This window comes from Onychostruthus taczanowskii, unplaced genomic scaffold (assembly GCF_017590055.1).
Source record: "Onychostruthus taczanowskii isolate IOZ18803 unplaced genomic scaffold, ASM1759005v1 scaffold76, whole genome shotgun sequence".
In the NCBI taxonomy this organism is placed as follows: Eukaryota; Metazoa; Chordata; class Aves; order Passeriformes; family Passeridae; genus Onychostruthus; species Onychostruthus taczanowskii.
The window spans coordinates 2,773,180-2,791,354 of NW_024505450.1; the positions used below are offsets into that span (position 1 = coordinate 2,773,180).

Here is an 18,175-nt window from a genome sequence, read left to right on the forward strand (position 1 = left end):
CAAAATGTCCTCTGGGCAGCTCGAAAGCGTTCCGGTGCCCGCGTCAGCCCGCACGGGGAAGGCTGGTCCCGCCTTGCCGGCTGCCGTGGTGCTCGCAGCTCTCGGCGGCGAGAAATGAGAGATCGGGCCCGCCGTGATGAGTTCCTGCCCCTGTGCCCTCTGCGCTCCTGCGGATGCTTCGCAGCTTTGTTTCTGCTGCTCTTGGCGCTTAAATGATCAAACTCTGATCAGCTCCCTGAGTGAAAGGAGACAGATCCCCCTGCGTGCTGTGAGCGGTGTGGGCAGGAGGGGAAGGGCTGGGGATTGAGCTCTGTTTCAGTCAGTCTCGCCCAACGCAGAACCCCGGGGCGTCGTTTAGGAGTTTAGTAAGAATTACCGATCCTTTAATTGGTTAACACGGCAGAGGAAAAACGCTGGCTGGGGAGGTGCGGCAGCGGTGCTCAGGTTAAAGCAGGTTCCCGAGCCCGTTTTTCTCGGGATCGAGTGGGACTCACTAGAATAATCCTCCTCCAGCTATTGTTTAGCCTTGCAGAGTATGCCTTCGAGCACAATCGAAGACTGAGAGTTATCAGGAATTACCGTAGCTGTAGAACAGCGGGCAATGAAGCCTGCCAGAGTTTTGGATCAGGTCGTGTTTGGAGGGGACAGGGCAAAACGTTCCGGACCGCCTGGCTCTGGAAATGGACAAAGGAGATGCTGGCCCTGAGCTGCCATCTCCTCGGCCATCGCTTTCAACTGCGCACCTAAACCCGGACGCGGGCGCCCGCTGTGCGAGACCTGGAGTGATTTAAGCCGGAGTTTGTCTGGAATCGGGGTCGGGATCTCTGGGGAAGAGGCGGGCAAATGCCTCCTGCAGAGAGGGAGCAGCTCCTCTCGGCGTGCCGTGCGACCCCGGGGGGAGCGGCTGCCAGCGCTCCCGGCCTGTGCTGGAGGATTGCAGCGTGGCGGGACATTTGTCTCTCCCTGGCGCTGGCTAGATGGGAACAGCTGGGGAAAGTGGCGCTGGCCGTTTCCCAAAAGTCCTCAGCCCATCCCGAGACAGAGGGATCCGGGCTGTCCTGCCCCGGGACGCCCCCGGGCGTGTTGGCGGCGGGCGCGCTGCGTGCCCCGCACGGCTCAGGCGGCCCGGGAGGGCGCAGGTGCCGGCGCCCGGGGCAGCACAGGGCTGGGCTGAGCTGAGCCGAGCCGAGCCGAGCCGAGCTGAGCTGGCAGCTCCGGAATCCACCCAGCCTCGCCAGCAGCCGCGGGGAGGAAGGATGCGCTAATGGCCAAGGGGTCGTCTTGTTTCACTGCTGGAAAGTGCGAGGGGAGAAGGTTTGGAAGGACTTTGGCAGTTCTTCCTTCCAGGTGGTGTAATGCAGAGCTAAGCGATCAAGAAAACATTTTTTTTCCCTTTCAAGATGATTCATCAAGCTAGGTTATTTCAAGAAAAGAGAAAATTCCCGTGTTAGCTCTAAAAAACAGCCCTCTAAGGGAAAGGCATTTTCTGTTTGCTCCTAGAGAGCTTTAGTTTTCATGGGAAATTAAATACGCCGCTTAGGCTGGCCAAAGGCTTCCATTCCTATATGTACGGCGTCCATCGCTGAGCCGGAAATCACAAAATCAATCATAAAATCGTTTAGGTTGTGAAAGACCTTTAAGGTACCAAGTTCAACCAAACCTCGTGTGTCTGTCCGTCACGGAAACGAGCAAAGCCAGCAGCAGCCCCTGTCCCGGTCCCGCAGCTCCCCGCGGGTCCCGGGCAGGGGGTGACCGCGGTGTGCGGGAGCCCCGGTGCGGCCAGAGCGGGAGCCCGCGGGCAGCAAGGTCAGCGCGATTTCCCCGCACGGGCTGCGTTCACAAGTGCCGTCCAGGGTGCCTTAGTTTGCCGTGGGCTCTGAGGTGGCACGTCCTGTAAACTTAAGAGGATATTTAATATCAGCAAAAAATAATGAAGAAATCTTTCGCGCTTACGTTACACGTGGATTTTTGTAATAAATGGATGCATGCGCCAAAAGAGAGATTTTTAAAGGGAATTATCTGAAATAGTTTGTGAAAAAATAATTTCGCTAATAACAAAACCCGACCTTATGACTAATTAGTTTTAAGAGAAAATGAAATTATACTTGGCTGCTCCAATAACGACCTATTTTAATTTCTTTTGTTGTAGCATTTACCCTTTTAATCTTAAAACACCTCTTCAACGTTGACGGTGCTTGCGGTGACCTTTGATGCCGCGAGGGATAGGAAATCCCGAGGTGTACACCGTTCCCGGGAAGACAAGGGGCTCGGCGTGTCCTGCGGCAGGTGAGCCATCACGGCGCTTCTGTCGCTGCTGTCGCCGCACAGGAGGGCGAGGGTGCGGGCTGGGCGCCGCGGGGGTGACCCCGGTTTGCGGTGCCGCGGGGGTGACAGCGGCCGGTGACAAGGGACAGGGCGGCGGGGCCGGTGCCACCACCCCGCGTTCTCCGCGAGAAGCCAGAGGCGGCGGGGCCGGCAGCCCCGGGTGACTGTTCAGCGGTGCTTCTGCAGGAGGGCGGCACGATTCCCCTCCTCGCCCTTGGACGGAGCGCGTCCTGCCCGCGGCAGGCACCGCCGCCTCCCTGCCTGGGCGCTCGGTCCTGGGGGGCTCCCGCACCGCCACAGTCACGGCACCCCTCGCTGCCCCGGCCGACCGAACCCTGCCGTGTGTCCTGCCAGGAAGGAGCGTCCGGGGATAACGTGTCGGGTGCCCTCGGGGGCCCTCCGGCCGCCGCCCCCGGGATGGACGCTGAGGAGCCGCTGTCCAGGAGGCTGGAGAGGAAAGAGAGGCTCCGGGCCTTCCCGGGAGCAGTGCCAGGTGAATCTCTCAAAAGCAGGTTACTCACTGCTGTCCTCCCCCGCCCGCCCAGCTGCTTCCTTCCCCTCGCCCACAGGCAGGTTCGAGGGACAGGGCTAGGGGCGGCCACACGCCGGTCCCGGGCCCCTGCAAAGGGCACCCATCCTTTCCCTGGCCGGCGGAGCCCTCGGTACCCCGGCCCGGCCAGCCCGGGGACAGGGAGCGCCCGGGGTGCGGGGGGCCCGGGCAGGCGGCTCGCACCCCGCAGGTTCCTCCCGTAGCGGGAGAGGCACCTGGAAAGACACTTTTCCCTCTGAGGAACGGGGTCCGCCCGGCCCGGGTCGTGTCACTTCCCCCGGTTCCTGCAAGGGCGGAGGCTTCCCCGCGCGGTCCCCGGGGCCTGCGACCTCGCCGCCCTCGGGAATCCCCACGGACATGCAGGGAGCTGGCGGGGGAAGTCAGCCAGCACGTACTTACTGGCCACCTGGATCCCTCTAACAGTGCCGCAAGTCTCTCCTAAAGCGGAGGAACGTTAGGGTGAGATTTAGTGGCGCTTGCACCAGAAGAAGGGTGGGAGTGATGTGTAGGGGAGATATATTCTCCCACAGCCACCTCTCCCCCTCCATCCCCGGCTCTCCTGTGTCTCCCCTCCCCCCGCGCGTCTGGTCCGGCTGGGTTCAGCGGAGCGGGCTGTGGGCAGCCCCTCGGCGGAGGTTGTGTGAATGGAGGATCAGCGTGGCTGACTCCTCCTCCCCTGCAAGCGCCTCTATTTGAGCTTTGCAAAGTTGAGGGTGAGCAGGCATCCGAGGTGAGGCGTGCGCGGCGGCCGTGCCCCCCTAGCTCGGACAGGCGGACGTTCGTACAGACAGACAGACACACGCGCGGACACACAGACACACGCACCCCGCACCCCGCCCTGCGCTGCGAGCGGGTGCAAGCCCGGAGGCGATCCTGGAGAACAACCTTTCCCTGTCGCTGCTGCCGGCTCCCGCAGGGCTGGACCCGGGGAGCTGCGTCGCGGAGCAAACTTCCCCCAAAGGGCTGAGCTCGCCGGCCTGGTGCCTGCAGCCGGAGCCGGCCTCCGGCTTGGCGGGCAGGGGCCAGGTGCCTTGGAACAAGTGCGGCCCTGGGGGAGACTGGCTGCCCGGCGGCAGGCAGAAGGTCTGCGAGCAGATGGGCTCCGACGTCCGAGACCTCAACGCGCTGCTGCCCTCCGTGCCCTCCCTGCCGGGCAACAGCAACTGCGCCATGCCGGTGAGCAGCGCGGCGCAGTGGGCGCCCGTCCTGGACTTTCCCCCGGGGGCCTCCTACGGCTCGCTGGGGCCGCACTCCTTCATCAAGCAGGAGCCGAGCTGGAACGGATCGGACCCGCACGAGGAGCAGTACCTGAGCGCCTTCACCGTCCACTTCTCCGGCCAGTTCACGGGCACGGCCGGGGCTTGCCGCTACGGGCCCTTCGGCGCCCCGCCGCCCAGCCAGCCGCCCTCGGGCCAGGCTCGGATGTTCCCCAACGGGCCCTACCTGCCCAACTGCTTGGAGAGCCAGCAAGCCATCCGCAACCAGGGTAAGGGCCGCGCTGCCGGGCGCCCCGGGCTCGGGGGGCGGCCCCCGGAGGCGCCCGCTCAGCCCCGCAGGGCCGCGCCTGATGTAAACACCAAGCCCGGTCTTTCTCCGCGGCAGCCGAGCCGGGTTAGGCGAGGCGGCCCTGCCGTGCCTCCCTTCCCTCCCTGTGCGGCAGCCACGTCGCTCCTGGGAGCTTTAGGAGCCACGAGTTGCTCGGCCCCCACCCCTCCTGCGGGGCAGCGGATGCAGCGGGCGGCTCTGCCAGGCGGGCTGGAGCCCCCGGCCCCCTCCCCGGGTTGAAGCAGCCTCTCGCCTTCGCAAAGGTTTGTTCGGGCCGGAGACGGCACAAGTCCTGGAATGGAGCTGGGGCCCGTGGCCCGAGACAATTCCCTCTGCATATCTCGGGGGTGATGGGGTGTTGGCGGGGGTAAGCCTCCAAACTTCCTCCTGAATCCGAAAAGCGTTGTCCGCACACTAGTGTTTTCGAGCCCCTTGTCGAATTAGCCTCGGGAGGGCTGAGTATTCCCGGGCTGGAATGCACAAGCGGGGGTGACTCGTCCTTTCTCGTCCGCATCTCCGTGGCCGGGACCGGCTGCGCCGTAACTCCCCGCGGTCCCCGGTGTTCGCACCGCCCCGAGCGGCTGCCGAGGGTTGAACGGCCGGGCAATGGGTCATCCGCCTGTGGCACCGGGGTCAGCACTAATCCTTTTTCTTCCAGTGCCTGCAGTATAAACATTTGCGTGTGCGAACGCGAGGAAGAAAGGAAAAGGGGCCAGCGTGCGAAGAGCTTGCATGAGACCTTTGGGGTCTCGTTCCCCCTCCTTCAGCTGGCCCCGGAGTGGCGGTGTGCCGGGGTTCGCCCCGCACTGCCCGGGGGAATTGGACCGAGGGGAGCCGGGCAGCCCGGGCGCCGCGGCTCGGGGCACCGGGATCGGCGGAGCGTGCGCGGCCCTGCCGGAGCGGGATGAGTGCCGGGTCTCTGCTTTTAGGATGGGGTTCCCCGCACCCAGCCCGCAGCTCGGGATTGCTGTGCCCCGCGGGGGCAATCGCGTACCCCCAGAGGGGCTGGGACAGACGGTCCCGGGAGGGCCCGGGCGATTCGGGCTGCAGGGCGAGGGCAGAGCAGAGGCCGAGGCCGGCGGACGCGCTCGGTGCTGGCCGCCGAGGTGTGTCCCGAGGCCCGGGCGATGTTTGCAGCGAGGGGCTGGAGTTGTTCAGCACGGAGCTCCCCCGGGCAGTGCCGGGTCACGGTCCCGGTGTCACCGCGCTGCTGCCTTCGATCCCCGGGCCCTGCCCCAGGGGTTCGCCCGGCGCTGGGCTCCGACGTAGGAAACTGCAGAGCGGGGCTCCTGGGCCGTGCTGCAGATCCCGGCTGGGAAAATGGGCAGCATCCCTGGAGCTGGGGAGTGCTCGGCCCTGCCGAGGCCCCGGAGCCGCTGCGTGCCCCGCGGGGTCCCAGCTCCAGCTGCGGGACGCGAGGGGAGTGGCCCGGAGCCCACCGGGACAGGGACTCTGTCAGGGACTTTAGAAAGATATCTGAAAAGATTTTGGACATTGGAAGGGATTCATAATCGTTGGGCGGAAATAACGACGAGAAAGCGGAGAGAAGGGCGAGGGAGTTAGCGAGGGACAAAATAACTGCGAACCCGCTCCATCCTGACGTCCGGGTTTACCCACCTGGGGAGAAATGGAGCCTTTAACGCCCCAAAACACGGAGCCCACGCTGGGCTCTCCTCGTGCCCGGCGCCCCGCGGGCCGTGCTCCGCCTGCGGCACCGCACAAACCCGCAAACACCCGCGCACACCCGCACCTGTGCGGGCCGGGAGCCGGGGCCGCGCTCTGAGCCCTCCGCACAGCCCCGAGCATCCCGGCCCGGTAGGGGCCCGGGGACGGCGCCGTGATGGGGAGCAGGGGCCGTGTCCCGGCTCCCTCCCGTGCTCGGAGAAATTCGGCAGTGTTTGGTTTTTTTTTTTTTTTTTTAGAGGTTTCTCCGACCGTGGGAAAGATGCTACCTTGGCTCTGTGATGACATTTCTGCCAAGTCTGGGATGGAATGGGGTGGGGGGTAGGAAGCTAAGGCTTTGAAACCTCTGCCCAGTTTCCCTCTTCTCGTTTGCCTGCCTCTTTCATCCAGCTGGGCTCCTCCAACAACTGGATGCCTCCAGCGGGCCCCGTTCTCCACCAGATGTACAACTTTCAATTATTTTCAGCACATTTTAATCAGGCCTAGTTCTGATAACGCCCTAATTAAAGAGACCTCACTATCGGCAGCTCGGTTCAGAACTCAACTTTCTTATCACATTCCTGAAGCTTTGGGTCAGGCAACACCGGAAAATGCGGCCAAAACCTCGTCCTGCTCCGAGCTGAGTTTTGAAGGTCACCGAAACTCTGTGGCGGGCCAAAAGTAACGTAGAAAGTGTCAGTGTTTTCTGAAAGCTAAAAAAGAGACAGAGGGAAACGGGGAAAAGGGAGTTGAAGGTTGAGCCTCTACCCTGAGGGCTGAGGGAGGAGATAAGGAGCGAGAAACAGCTGTGGGATGGGAGCCCGCTAGGTACCGGCCTGTCAGCGCTGCCCGCGCCCCGGCCAGAGGAGCTCTGCGCCTGGGGTCAGGGGGATGTGAGGGACACTTGGCCAGCCCCACTCCCATGCCAGCCCCGCGGTCTCAGGGCCGACTTAAAATCGCCGCGAAGGCGGAGGTTTTAAAGTCTTCTGGGATATTTTCATTCCTCCTGTGGCTCCCTCAGTTTCTCCCGCTCCGCCGCGCAGGTTAATAAAGTCCTGTGATGTCTCTGGACCCAGGCTGTCAGCAGAAAGAATAAAGCAGAGAAGCAACACTCGAATCCCTTTGCTGCCTCTCCATTTTATTCTCTCTGAAACCCCCTGTGGTTACGTGTCGTTGGTGAAGCAGAGACCTGCCCAGCGCCGAGCATCCGGCACCGAAAGGGAGCTGAGACAGGCGCCCGAAAACAGCCCCGAGTGCTCCCTCTCCAGCCACACACCCCATCCAGGCGGCTTCATGAGGGATGCCCGTGCGGGAATATGCGGGCTAAGGGAGAGGAGTGTGAGGGAGAAAGCGCTCATAGTCCCTTCGGTTTCTTTCCCCTGCCCGCGTTGGACTTTTTGTTCTCTTTTGGTTGGGGTTTTTTGTTTTGCTTGGTGGTTGTTTTTTTTTTTTGTTTTTTTTTTTTTTTGTTTTGTTTTTTTTTTGAGAGTGACTCTCGGAGGAGCTTGGTTCTCGGAGTAAATGCTGATGAGCCGAGAAGCCTCTGAGATAATATTACTTTGTAATTACTTTTTTAGCTGAAGTTGTTTAGCCAGCTCCAAGTCATTAATGAAAGTTGGTGTCCAAGCACCTGATTTACGATTCTGTGCCGGCCCGGGGTCAGCAGAGGTGGTCTCTTTCCATCTGAATCTGCTCGGTGTAGGAAACAAAATAGGCTGTTTATTATTTTGGAGAGCAGTTTTCGCTGAAAGGAGGAGTTTTATTTTTGCACGTAATATTCCGCCTCTTTATTGCAGACTCTTCAGAAAGCCGCTCTTAACAAAATAAAAAGAGCGCAAGATTAAAGGGCAACTTCTAAATTGGAAGCGCCAGATGTGTACACTGAGCAGATGGGAATCTTCCACTTTTAATATGAGCAACAATTAATGAAAACATCCTTTTTATTACCGAAGCCGATCTGTTCTCTTTAAACACGAACGAGATTTCCGACTTTCCGCGCCTGGGCGCGGGCTCGGCACGGCTCTCCCCGCGGAGAGAGAGTGCGAGTGCCGAGGGGCGGTGGCAGAGGGGACGGAGGGGCTCAGGGAGCCTGGCCCTGTCCTTGTCCCCAGCGTGGGCAGCTGCCCCGCGGGAGGATCGGCGAGCTGCCCCAGGCGTTCGGAGCCCGCCGTGGGTCCCCGTGGCTCGCCGGCGGAGGCTCCCGCTAACCCCGCTGTGCTCTCTCCGCCAGGTTACAGCACCGTGGCCTTTGACGGGACCCCCAGCTACGGCCACACGCCGTCCCACCCCGCCGCTCAGTTCAGCAACCACTCCTTCAAACACGAGGATCCCATCAGCCAGCAGCCCTCCCTAGGTAATTTCTGCCTCCGAGCGCGGGGGCCGCTCCGGAGGGCTCTGTCGGGCGGCTGGCGACCCGCAGGGACCTGCCCCAAGCCCCCTTAGGCCTGGAAAAAAAACCCTGGAGCTGCCTAATGCTGGAGGACGGGGCCCTGGAGACCCCCGGTTCAGCGCAGGGCAAGCGGAGGGGTGGCCGCTCGCCCCAAGGGTTAACTGTGTGCTGCTCTCTCCGCAGGGGACCAGCAGTACTCGGTGCCTCCCCCGGTGTACGGCTGTCACACGCCGACCGACAGCTGCACGGGCAGCCAGGCGCTGCTCCTCCGGACGCCCTACAACAGGTACCTCGGCCGGCAGGGAGCTCTGCCTGCCCTCCGTGTGCGCGGGTTGTGTCTGGGTTGCTCTCTCCCCCGCATGCCGTTCGAACAGCTTTTCCTTTATGCAAGGAAACAGATTTATTCTTTCCCTTCTCAAAAAGAACCCCAAAGAAAACACCAACAAAAAAAAAAAAAAAACAAAAAAAAAAAAACAAAAAAAACCCAAACCCAACTAACCGAACAAAAAAACCCACCAGAAACCAAACCAAAAAAAATGAAGATTCACACGTAAAAACAAACCGTACCAAGGCAAAACAGCCCCAAACCCTCAAACAAATAAACAAGCAAAAAGCCAACAAAAAAAAAAAAAAAAAATAGAAACCAACAAAAAGCCCCCAAACAAAACTACATCCCTAAACCCCCACAAAACGAAAAAAAGCTGCCGCGCTTTCCGTCGCGGGCCCCGCTGTGTGTCTCGGAGGTTTCCCGGCCGGCTCGCCCGCCCGAGCCGGGGGCGGCGGCGCCGCTCGGCTCCGGCAGAGCATCCCGGCGGGGCCGCGCTCCCGCAGCAGGTGCCGGCCGCCTCTGGGAAGCGAGAGCCGGGCTCCCCGCACTCCTTGGGACTGTCCCGTAGCCCGCCGGTGCAATGAATTTGGGGTTTGCCCTTAACCGCAGCGGGGGAAGCACTTGGGGCAGCCCGGCTGAGCCCCACGCCTCCTCTCCGGCCCTGGCTCTAGGAGTCCCCGCAGCCCTGGAGCTCTTGCCCGAGGCTGGGAAGGTGTGGGAATGCTGGCTGGTGAGCAGCAGCCACGGGCAGAGCGTGGTGCAGGCAATTAAAACTCAGCTCCGTCCGAGGGCTCCGTCTTGCAGGCCAAGGGCCATTCCGATGGCTCCCAGGAGTGATGGGAGCTGGCCCGCAGGGAGGTTATTTATTGAAATCGGGGCAATAAACCTATCGGATTTCCTTGCTGCGAGAAAGGTGCGTCTGGAACTGTGCTGCAAGCAACGAGGTCTCTCTGCCAACAGACGGACCCGTGGCAAGCGCGGCTTCCCGGTTGGTTTTTATTTTTTCGGCTCGACATGGGGGCTGGGCCTTGGAGTTTTACAACGTGTTTAGTGAGTGAAAGAAGTTCCCCAAAATTTATTCCTCAACTTTTTGTGAACTTGGAGCCAGTCCCGTATCTTGGAGTTGCTAAGTAACTCTCGCACACAAAACAATGCCCCTCTGCGAAGGAAGCCGCAAGCGGCTCCTCTTGTAGGCCGGTTATATCATCTCAGATTAATCGACACTGGACGTGAGACAACAAAATTCTGTCACTTCCAGAAGTCACTTCTCTAATGAACGTGAGTTGACGTCAAGGGAAGGAGGGAATGAGGTAATGAAGGAAGGAAAGAAGCCTATCCAGAGAGATTAGCTTGCAGAATAATTGGCGGGGCGAACTCCTGCGCTGAAGTGACAGAGATTGCTCGCCGCGCAGGGAAATCTATAAATATGGTTTGGAGGAGGCTTGGGGAGGGCAGCTCCGAGCGGCCGCGGGCAGCCTCCTCCTTCCCCTGTCCCCGCGGGCCCCGGGGCTCGCCCTCGCCCCGCTGCTGGAAGCGGCAGCGCCTGCAGGTGTGAATCCGATAGGAGAACGCTGATAGCGTCGAGAGCTCTCTCTTCCATGTGCCTCCGCGGCGGCAGGGCTGAGCACAGGGAGGCTGAGCCTCCCTAACGCGGCCACCCCCGCCCTGCGCTTGGGGACCCGCACCCGGCGCGGGTGGGCAGCGCTGCGCCGCGGGGACACATTTCCTCCCGACCTCAGCCTTGATCCTGCCCTGCTCGCTGGGAGGTTTACTGCTTACTCCAGTAAGATAAGGATTTAAGCCTTTAAACCTCTCAGGAGCCAATACTGATGTGTGGGGGTGTAAGCGAGGCAGCAGCGCTTGCTCCACGTCGAGGGCAGCCCCAGCTGTACAATCCTGCTCCCGCAGCGGGGCCCGCACAGGTGGCTGAGCTCGGCGCGGCCTCTCCTTGTCCCTTATTGAACACGTTCAAAACCGCCTGGAAAATGTGGCCGGGAAAGCGGACGAACCGTTGCGGTACAGAAACGGGCGGGACTCCTTTCCCACCTCGCCAACGCCCTGAAAACGACCGCCCTGCCCTTAACCTTTTATCTTGATTTGGCAGAATCGTGATATTTTTAGTTTTTTTCAAGACCGTATTTATTCCGCACCTCCTTCTTGAAGATTTCTTTTGCTTTTCGCAGTTCAGGTCAAGTTCGACAGCACTGCTTTGTCAAGCGATTGCTCGGTCGCCGCATCCGAGCTCCGGGGCTGGCGCCCATGCCCGAGAGCGCCCGCGGGATGGTGCTCAGCCCCGGAATGGGGGGTTCGTCGGTCCCCACACTGCCTGGGGACAACAGGCGCTCCCGTTCGCCTTCAGCAGCGGAGAGGGGGGGATGCAGCGGAGAAGACGAGGTGGGGAACGGGAGGGGGTGTTGCCTCTGCCCCCGGCGGGATGCGGCGGCCGGTGTTTCCTTGCACCGCCTCCTCTCTGCGTCTCCCGGTACCGAGCAGCGCTGGTTTGCGGTCTCTCAACCACTAATCCCAGCCAGGGCTGCGGGTCCGCTCCGCCTTGCAGCGCCTCGCACGCACGGCCATCCCAATTTTGGATCAGCCGCGTCCAGCAGGACCCGAGGGGTGATGCTTCGGCGGGCGGAGGTGAAGGGAGAGAGCACAGGGGGAGGATGCAGAGGGAGTCACCTCCACCTGATTCTCTCGCTTCCCCCTCATCGCCATCCCTCCAGCTGGGTGCGAGCGACCCTTCCGAGCGCGGCGCCAGCCCGACCCGCGGGAAGCAGGGCAGGGTCGCAGGCGGGCGTGGGCAGGAGGGTCCAGCCCGTCTGCGGTGCGGAGACACTCGGGGCGCAAGCGCCTCGCCCTCTCTCCCGTACCGCGGCAAAGTCGGGAAGAAAGAAATGGTTGAACGATCGTAATTCTTAGGCTGGAAGCAAAACGGTCTCTAGAATCTCTCGCCCCGGCCACTGCTTGCTCTCTGTTTATGGCCCGGCCCGCTGCGCTGCCAAGGAGCCCCGCGAGGGGCTGTGGCTGGTAGCCGGACACGGGTGACAAACCCGCGCAGATCGCAAGAAGCGTGCGTTTGTGGGTCCATTAAAACGGTGATGTGAACTTTTCTACCTCGCGCTGTTTAGTGTAGTAAACATGCTCGATGTTGAAAATTTACTGTGAGTCACACTTGCAAAGACTTTAAAAGTGGAGGAGTCTCGGTTCAGATTATAGCTCTTTCTGTGCAGAGGTCAAGAACTCGGTAATACTGCAGTGCAGGCCAAAACAAACTCTATATGATCTACTACTGGTTTCCTTTTAAGTTCCCTTTTTGCTCAGCGTTGACTTCCTTTTATTCCACTCCAACTTACATTAATCCCCGTTGTAGAAATGTTCCCCCCCTTCCTCTCGTTTCTCTTTAAAAGCATCTTTGTAATGAAAATAAGTTATTTTTAGTGTCTTCTTTGTGGCCGCTCGAAGGGCCAAGGATTCAGATTGGAATCAGCACAGGCAAATCCCTGGAGACCTCGCTTTCCTCCTCCTCATTCAAATCCCATCCAAAGCTGAGATTTTGAGTGGAGCTCTCTTGGTTCCGTGAGATCATCTCACGGTACCGTCAATAATAAACCACGGCGAGGCGTAAATGGCGTTAGGGCGTCCCGTTCTCTGTCACATGTCAGATCTGAGATGTTTAATCCGAGCCCGATGGCCCCCGGGCAAGCAGCGACCGGACGGGCCGTTCTTCTCTCCGGGCTTAGGGGCACGAAGCCCGGCGGTGCCCACCTGCCTCCCGCCAGGGCCGATTTAGCCAAAGCTCCGGCAATTCCGGCTTTTTCGGGATGAGAACCTCGCAGCTCCGTGGCTCAGCATAGAAATGTCTCCCCTTGGCCGCTGCCGGCAGCAGAGGTGGCTCAGACCCCCCCGCAGCCCGCGGGCGGGGGTGCGGGTGCCGCTCCGTGGACACCGCCGTGCGCGGGTGCGCCTCACCCGGGCCGTGCCGAGAGTCCGGAGCGCGGCTCCTGCGCCGCCCGGGCTGGCGTGGGGTCCGGGCCGAGCCGGGCACCTGCTCCCCCCACACTCAGCCCGCCGCAGCGGGAGGAGCAGGGGGGACGAGGGCTGAGGGTCTCTCCCCGCTCAGGAGACACCGAACGCGGCAGACAAAGCGGGGTTTAGCGCAGATAGCGGAGCTCTGCTCCCGGCGCATCCCACGACCTGCCCGCAGCCACTCCAGGCTCCCTTCGGAGGCTGAAGCCAGCCCGAGCTCCGCCGGGAGCCGCGGCCGGCGCTGCAGAGCCGGGAGCGGGGCGCGGGGAGCGCGTTGGGCCGGGCGGGCACCGGGAGAGCGGCGGCGGCGGCGGGGCGCGGGCACCGGGCGGCTCCCGGGGCGCCTCGTCTCGGACACCGTCACCCAAGGGCGGCACGGAATACAGTGGCTGCGGGCTGTGACAAGATGAATAAGTGTATTGCTTTATGAAAAAGCAAAGGAGGGGGAAAAAGTGGATATTGTGGGGGAGGCTCTTATAAATGAACTGTCAAGCGAAAGAAAGTTAAAGGGAAATCTCCTGCTGTAAATGCATCGGGCGGGCACTTCTAATAAAAATCAGAGTCCTGGAGGAATTAATTACAGCAGCATTACAGGAAGAATTCGTGGAATTGCAAAACGTAGTTGGCACAGGCCAGCACGGACTGCTATTGCAAATGGGGAAACTGCAGGAGAGTTTAACAATTCCTGAGCTGATATGCAGGACATTGTAGTAGCATAATAGCACTTCAGACACACTAATGAATAATAGCGTCCAGTGATACTGACAAATGATATTACGCATACTTCGAGATTGAAGTCACTTAATATGTTTTTATATGCAAAAGCTTCCCACTGGATTCTGGCTTTTTTAGGTCGCTTCTACCTGCCACGAAGTGAAAAAAAAAAAAACAAAAAACGAGAAAAAAAAAAAAAGAAAAAGAAAAAATGCCGTCTCCTAATAACAAAATGATAGAAATTCACCGCGTAAATCCAGCGAATTTAGGTGTAATTAATCAGCGAGGAGACTTGCGTTTATTGTGAGCGGCGGTGCCCGGCATCCATCACACCGCCCGCCGGAGGGGCCGGGGGCTCGCCGGGAGCTGCTCTGCGGGGAGAGCCCGTCCCGGGGGAGCCTGCCCGGGCCGCGGCACCTCCTCGGCCCCGCGGGGACCTGTCCTGCCGGGGGAGCGCTGCCGGGGCTCCGTGGCCGCCTGCCGCCCCTCGGCGCTGCCCGCTGCCCCGAGCGGAGCGGGGGAAGCCGCGGCTGCAGCCGGGCTGCCCGCGGTGTGTAGCGGCGGGGAGAGAGCCTGCTCCAGCCGTGAGCTCCGCTTATCGCCCAGCCACTCCATTTTTCTCCTGCTTGTCAAGCCCCTCTGTGTAGCAACATCCATCACGAGTCACGATAGCTGTTTCACTCCATTACCCACGTGGTCTCTCACACTCCTGGTTAAAACAGTTAACAGATTTGACTTTTTAAAACAAATAATCCTTTGCGTTACCCCTTTGCGCTGCTTATATTCGTTTCATTCGTTTCAACGTATCAATATCGGATATTATTTTTCGGGAAGGAAAAAGCTTTATGTTTCTATTTCCAGCTCTTTACAACTCGTCAGGTTTGCAGATTCAGTGTCTTTTCGACCCACAGATTCCCTTTTATTTCCTTTTATTTTTAAAAATTCGTAATGCATCGAAAAAAGGGATTATATAAAATAAATTCACTTTCTACTGTTATATATTTAAAACAAATAACAAAGAAATCGTTGACATTCTGATTTTTTTTGTTTTTATTTAATAGCTGCAATTTTAGTCCTAACCCTACATCTTTTCACAACAGTGACAATTTATACCAGATGACCTCACAGCTTGAATGCATGACATGGAATCAAATGAACTTGGGATCCACACTGAAAGGGTAAGGAGCTTTGTTCTCTTCTAACCTGCTGCCCTAGTGAAGCTGCATTACTGAGCTAACTTTATCTTGGATTTTTGAATCCGGTCACTTGCACGAAAAAAAAATGCTGTCTTGTCCTGAGGGTGGCTCATCACCTGGCTGTAGCTCGCCGTGTTTCTGGCCATCCTTGCCCCAGCTGGCCGTGCTGGGTGTGTCGGGGCCCCGGTGGCACCGGGCGGGGCAAGGCAGGGCAGGGCTGGGCTGCGCCCGCTCCCGGTGCCCGGGCCCCTCCCGCAGGGGCAGCCGCGGCCACTTCTCGCTTTGCTCCTTGAGCTGCCGCCCCTTCCTACCATCCCTCTTCCCTTTCCCTGCCTTCGCCAGGCCCCGCGTCCTGTGTCCCGGCCCGGCCGCCTCCCGGCTTCCTTCCTCCCGGCCATTGTCGCCCTCCCACCTGCCGGGAAGAGGCTCCGGCCCGCCTCCCCCGCGGGCTTCCTGCGGCCGCCCGGGCAGGAAGGCTCCGAGGCGCCGCGGGGCCCCGCCGGGGTGGCGGCCGCGGCAGGGCGGGCAGAGCTCTGGGGCCGCCGCCTGCACCTCCGCACCCACCGTGCCCGCTGCCTGCCCGGGTCTGCCGGGGCTGGGCCGGGGCTGGAGCGCTGTCCATTCTCACCCCGGTGCAAGCGCAGTGGCTGCCGTGAGCGGCAGAGCCACTTTTTGATCTTAGCCAAGGGAAAGCCACTCTGCTCAGAGAAGATAATTCACTGCTCTGGGGAGATAACTGACTCTGAGAACTCTCCCACTGAAGGCAGGTATTGCCAGCCTTGGGATGTTCTCAGTGTCCAAGCGTGTGCAGTCTCAAGGGAACAGCAGGAGAGGCTGATAAAAGCCTGCACAGATCTGTGCTTTCATGCAGTTGTCCATAGATGTGAAAATCTTGTTCAAGATGGACTTTGTGTACACTGCTGTACTGCGATAAAGAAAAAAATATTATGGGTCTCCTTGTAGCTCATAAACCAATGGTGTTTGAAGGTTAGAGGGAGTAGTGTAGTAAACTATCTGTATTGAAGTGAACAAGGGAACTGAGCCTGAAGAAATCCATCAAAGAGGTTTTTTTTTGGTCAGAGAAGATCCCAAAATCCTACAGTTGTGTGCAGTTCACTGTCTTTGCTGCCCATCCCCTCTTTTTAAAGGTTATTTCCTACTTTTCTTTCATAAGTCTTTTTTATTTCCTCTTGAAACTGTACCCCTTAAAGATCAGTCATTGCAATATTAGACACTGTTTTGTCTCTTCTCAAGAAAATATCCTGCAAAATGGAGAAACTCATCAACCTTGACTGAGGTCCAAGTTATTAAAGCAAGGAAGAGGTTATTCTTTGGGAACTCAGTGGAAAAAAAAAAAAAGTCACAATAGAAATATTAAAGGAGTACTGAACAAAATAAATGGCTTCTTACTTGTCCAGGAGTCAGACTGTTAGCAGTGTAAAGTATGTGACCTAGGATGCATGAAAAGGGGGAAAGAATCAAGATGAATGATCTATGGTAAAACAAAGCTGAAAGTTTTGGTATAGGCCAAGATTGTAGAATCTGTGGAAAATCAGTGCTAGACATAGCCTCATCACTGGTAATATGAGCCAAAATAGTTATCTGTCTTTTCTGGCTGAGAGTTACAATACACAGTACCTCCAATCTCAGTTGCCATGAACATAAGGTATTCTTCCCAAGATTTACATCTTTAAAATATATGAACTGTTCATAAGTGATTCCCAGGCGTTTAGTGTTTCAGATGCTTTTCTCAATCTCGTAGTTGTAATTTAAGAATTTTGGAGTCAATCTTCCTGTTGAAATATGGAGCTTCTAGATTCTGTCCAACGATGACAGTCCTGTTTAGCTCCTTGCCTTCAGTTCTCCCCAGCACTTCTTTCTGGCTTCAGTGAGAGTTTGCACATTCTAAGAAGGAAGAAAATGTTGCCAGTAAGTTCTGCAAATAGTTAGAGAACTCTACTGTTATATAAAGCTTATGGGTCACACACTTTATGCTTGACAGCAGACCAGGTCAGTAGCTTGCTTTTCTGGGTTCCTGTTCAGCAGAAGTTTAACAGACTGGAATGAAGCTTTTGCAGAGCAGTTTAGGCAGAGTTAGTTGGCAGTTTCTGTGCTGAAGTTGTCTAGCAGTTTATCTGAGAGCATCCTGGTTCTAGCTCTTGTGAAGAGCCAATGTTTGAGTGATCAGCTCCAGAATCCCCTCAGCCCAGATTCAAAGTTTGAAATTGGGCAAAGAATACTGTCAGGTGGCCAAAGCTGATTGTGAAAATCATTCCCATTGGGTTGCAATCTTATGAACTTGTGTGTCAGCAGCAGCAGCAGCAGGAGCCTGGCATCTGAACTCTTGAATGATTTTATCTGCTCAGAGCCTGCTTCAGCCTGTGGCTTTAAGGCCATGGAAGACTATTTTTCCTGAATGCTTTTTCATTCGTGGATATTTTAATATTGCATGTTGGAACTGAGAGCAAGAAGTTTCTGTGTACCAGTGGAGTTTGGCCTGAGTGCTTTCAGTAGGGGTAAGAAACATGAGTTCATGGAAGGCACAGCCTAGAGAAAGGCAGAGGTGGGCAGTAAAAGCTGTGGGACAGAGATCCTGGCCAGCCATTGCTGGATGGTGAAGAGACACATCTGAAGTGAGCTGAGATGTTGTCTTCTGCCAGAGTACAGCACCATGACGGACTGGCAGGGGAAGGGGAGAGTGGTGCCAAAAGGGAAGCAGATAGAAAAGGCTGCAGCCATGGGTTCTGGGGGTTTCTACTAGAAAAGTAGATGTCTGACAGCCCAAGATGACCTTCCTTCTGCCAAGAGCTGCCCCTCGAGAAGAAGACAACCCACTACTGCTACCATACAGTCCAAGTGACCTGAATCTGCATTTCAGATTTTCACTTGGGTCCTGAATTCCAAATTGATTGTGCTCTGATTGAGCTCAAGTTCTTACAACTCACGTGAGGGAAGAGGAGTGCTTTGTGAGCTTGTGTGTGTTAGTTGTGTTTCTTGTTTGTCCCGGCATCCCTCTGTCACCTTCTGAACTCTGGGTGGACCAGAGGGAGGGCTGGCTTGTCTGCAAGCTGTCTCACAAACTGGCAGCTTCTAGAATCTGAAAGGAAAGCTGCGTTGTTAAGGCAGTGAACCTCACTGTGGGACTGGATTTTATCTCCTCAGGCTGTTTGCTGATGATTTGTTCCTCGTTTGTGGTATTTTGTTTGGAGCTGCTGGGATCAGATTTATTCTGCTGCAGGAAAGTCAGTGGGTCCCAGACATCTCAAAATTAATGTTCCGCATTAGTGGACACTTTTGCCATTGGTTTCTCCTTCATATTTTTGTGTTGCTTTTTAATTTGTCCAATATGAAAAGCACTGCTTCCTTCCATAGCAGTTATAGAAGAAGATCTCAGGGCTATAAACCCCTCCTTTATATTTTGATGAGTTAAGTGTAAAAGT

At 57.6% G+C, this 18,175-nt stretch overlaps 1 protein-coding gene across 2 annotated transcripts in view; it reads left to right on the forward strand.

Moving 5' to 3' along the window:
• Positions 1–3,620: 3,620 nt before the first annotated feature.
• WT1 (WT1 transcription factor) overlaps positions 3,621–18,175 on the forward strand; it is a 33,433-nt gene continuing 18,878 nt past the window's right edge. Inside the window, exons 1-4 of one of the 2 annotated variants that reach the window (XM_041423254.1) lie at positions 3,621–4,361; positions 8,313–8,435; positions 8,655–8,757; positions 14,640–14,717. In XM_041423254.1, coding sequence (XP_041279188.1) covers positions 3,971–4,361; positions 8,313–8,435; positions 8,655–8,757; positions 14,640–14,717 — 695 coding nt within the window. In that variant the 5' untranslated portion in view covers positions 3,621–3,970. The remainder of the gene's footprint in view (positions 4,362–8,312; positions 8,436–8,654; positions 8,758–14,639; positions 14,718–18,175) is intronic. The other variant, XM_041423255.1, reaches the window with a different exon arrangement.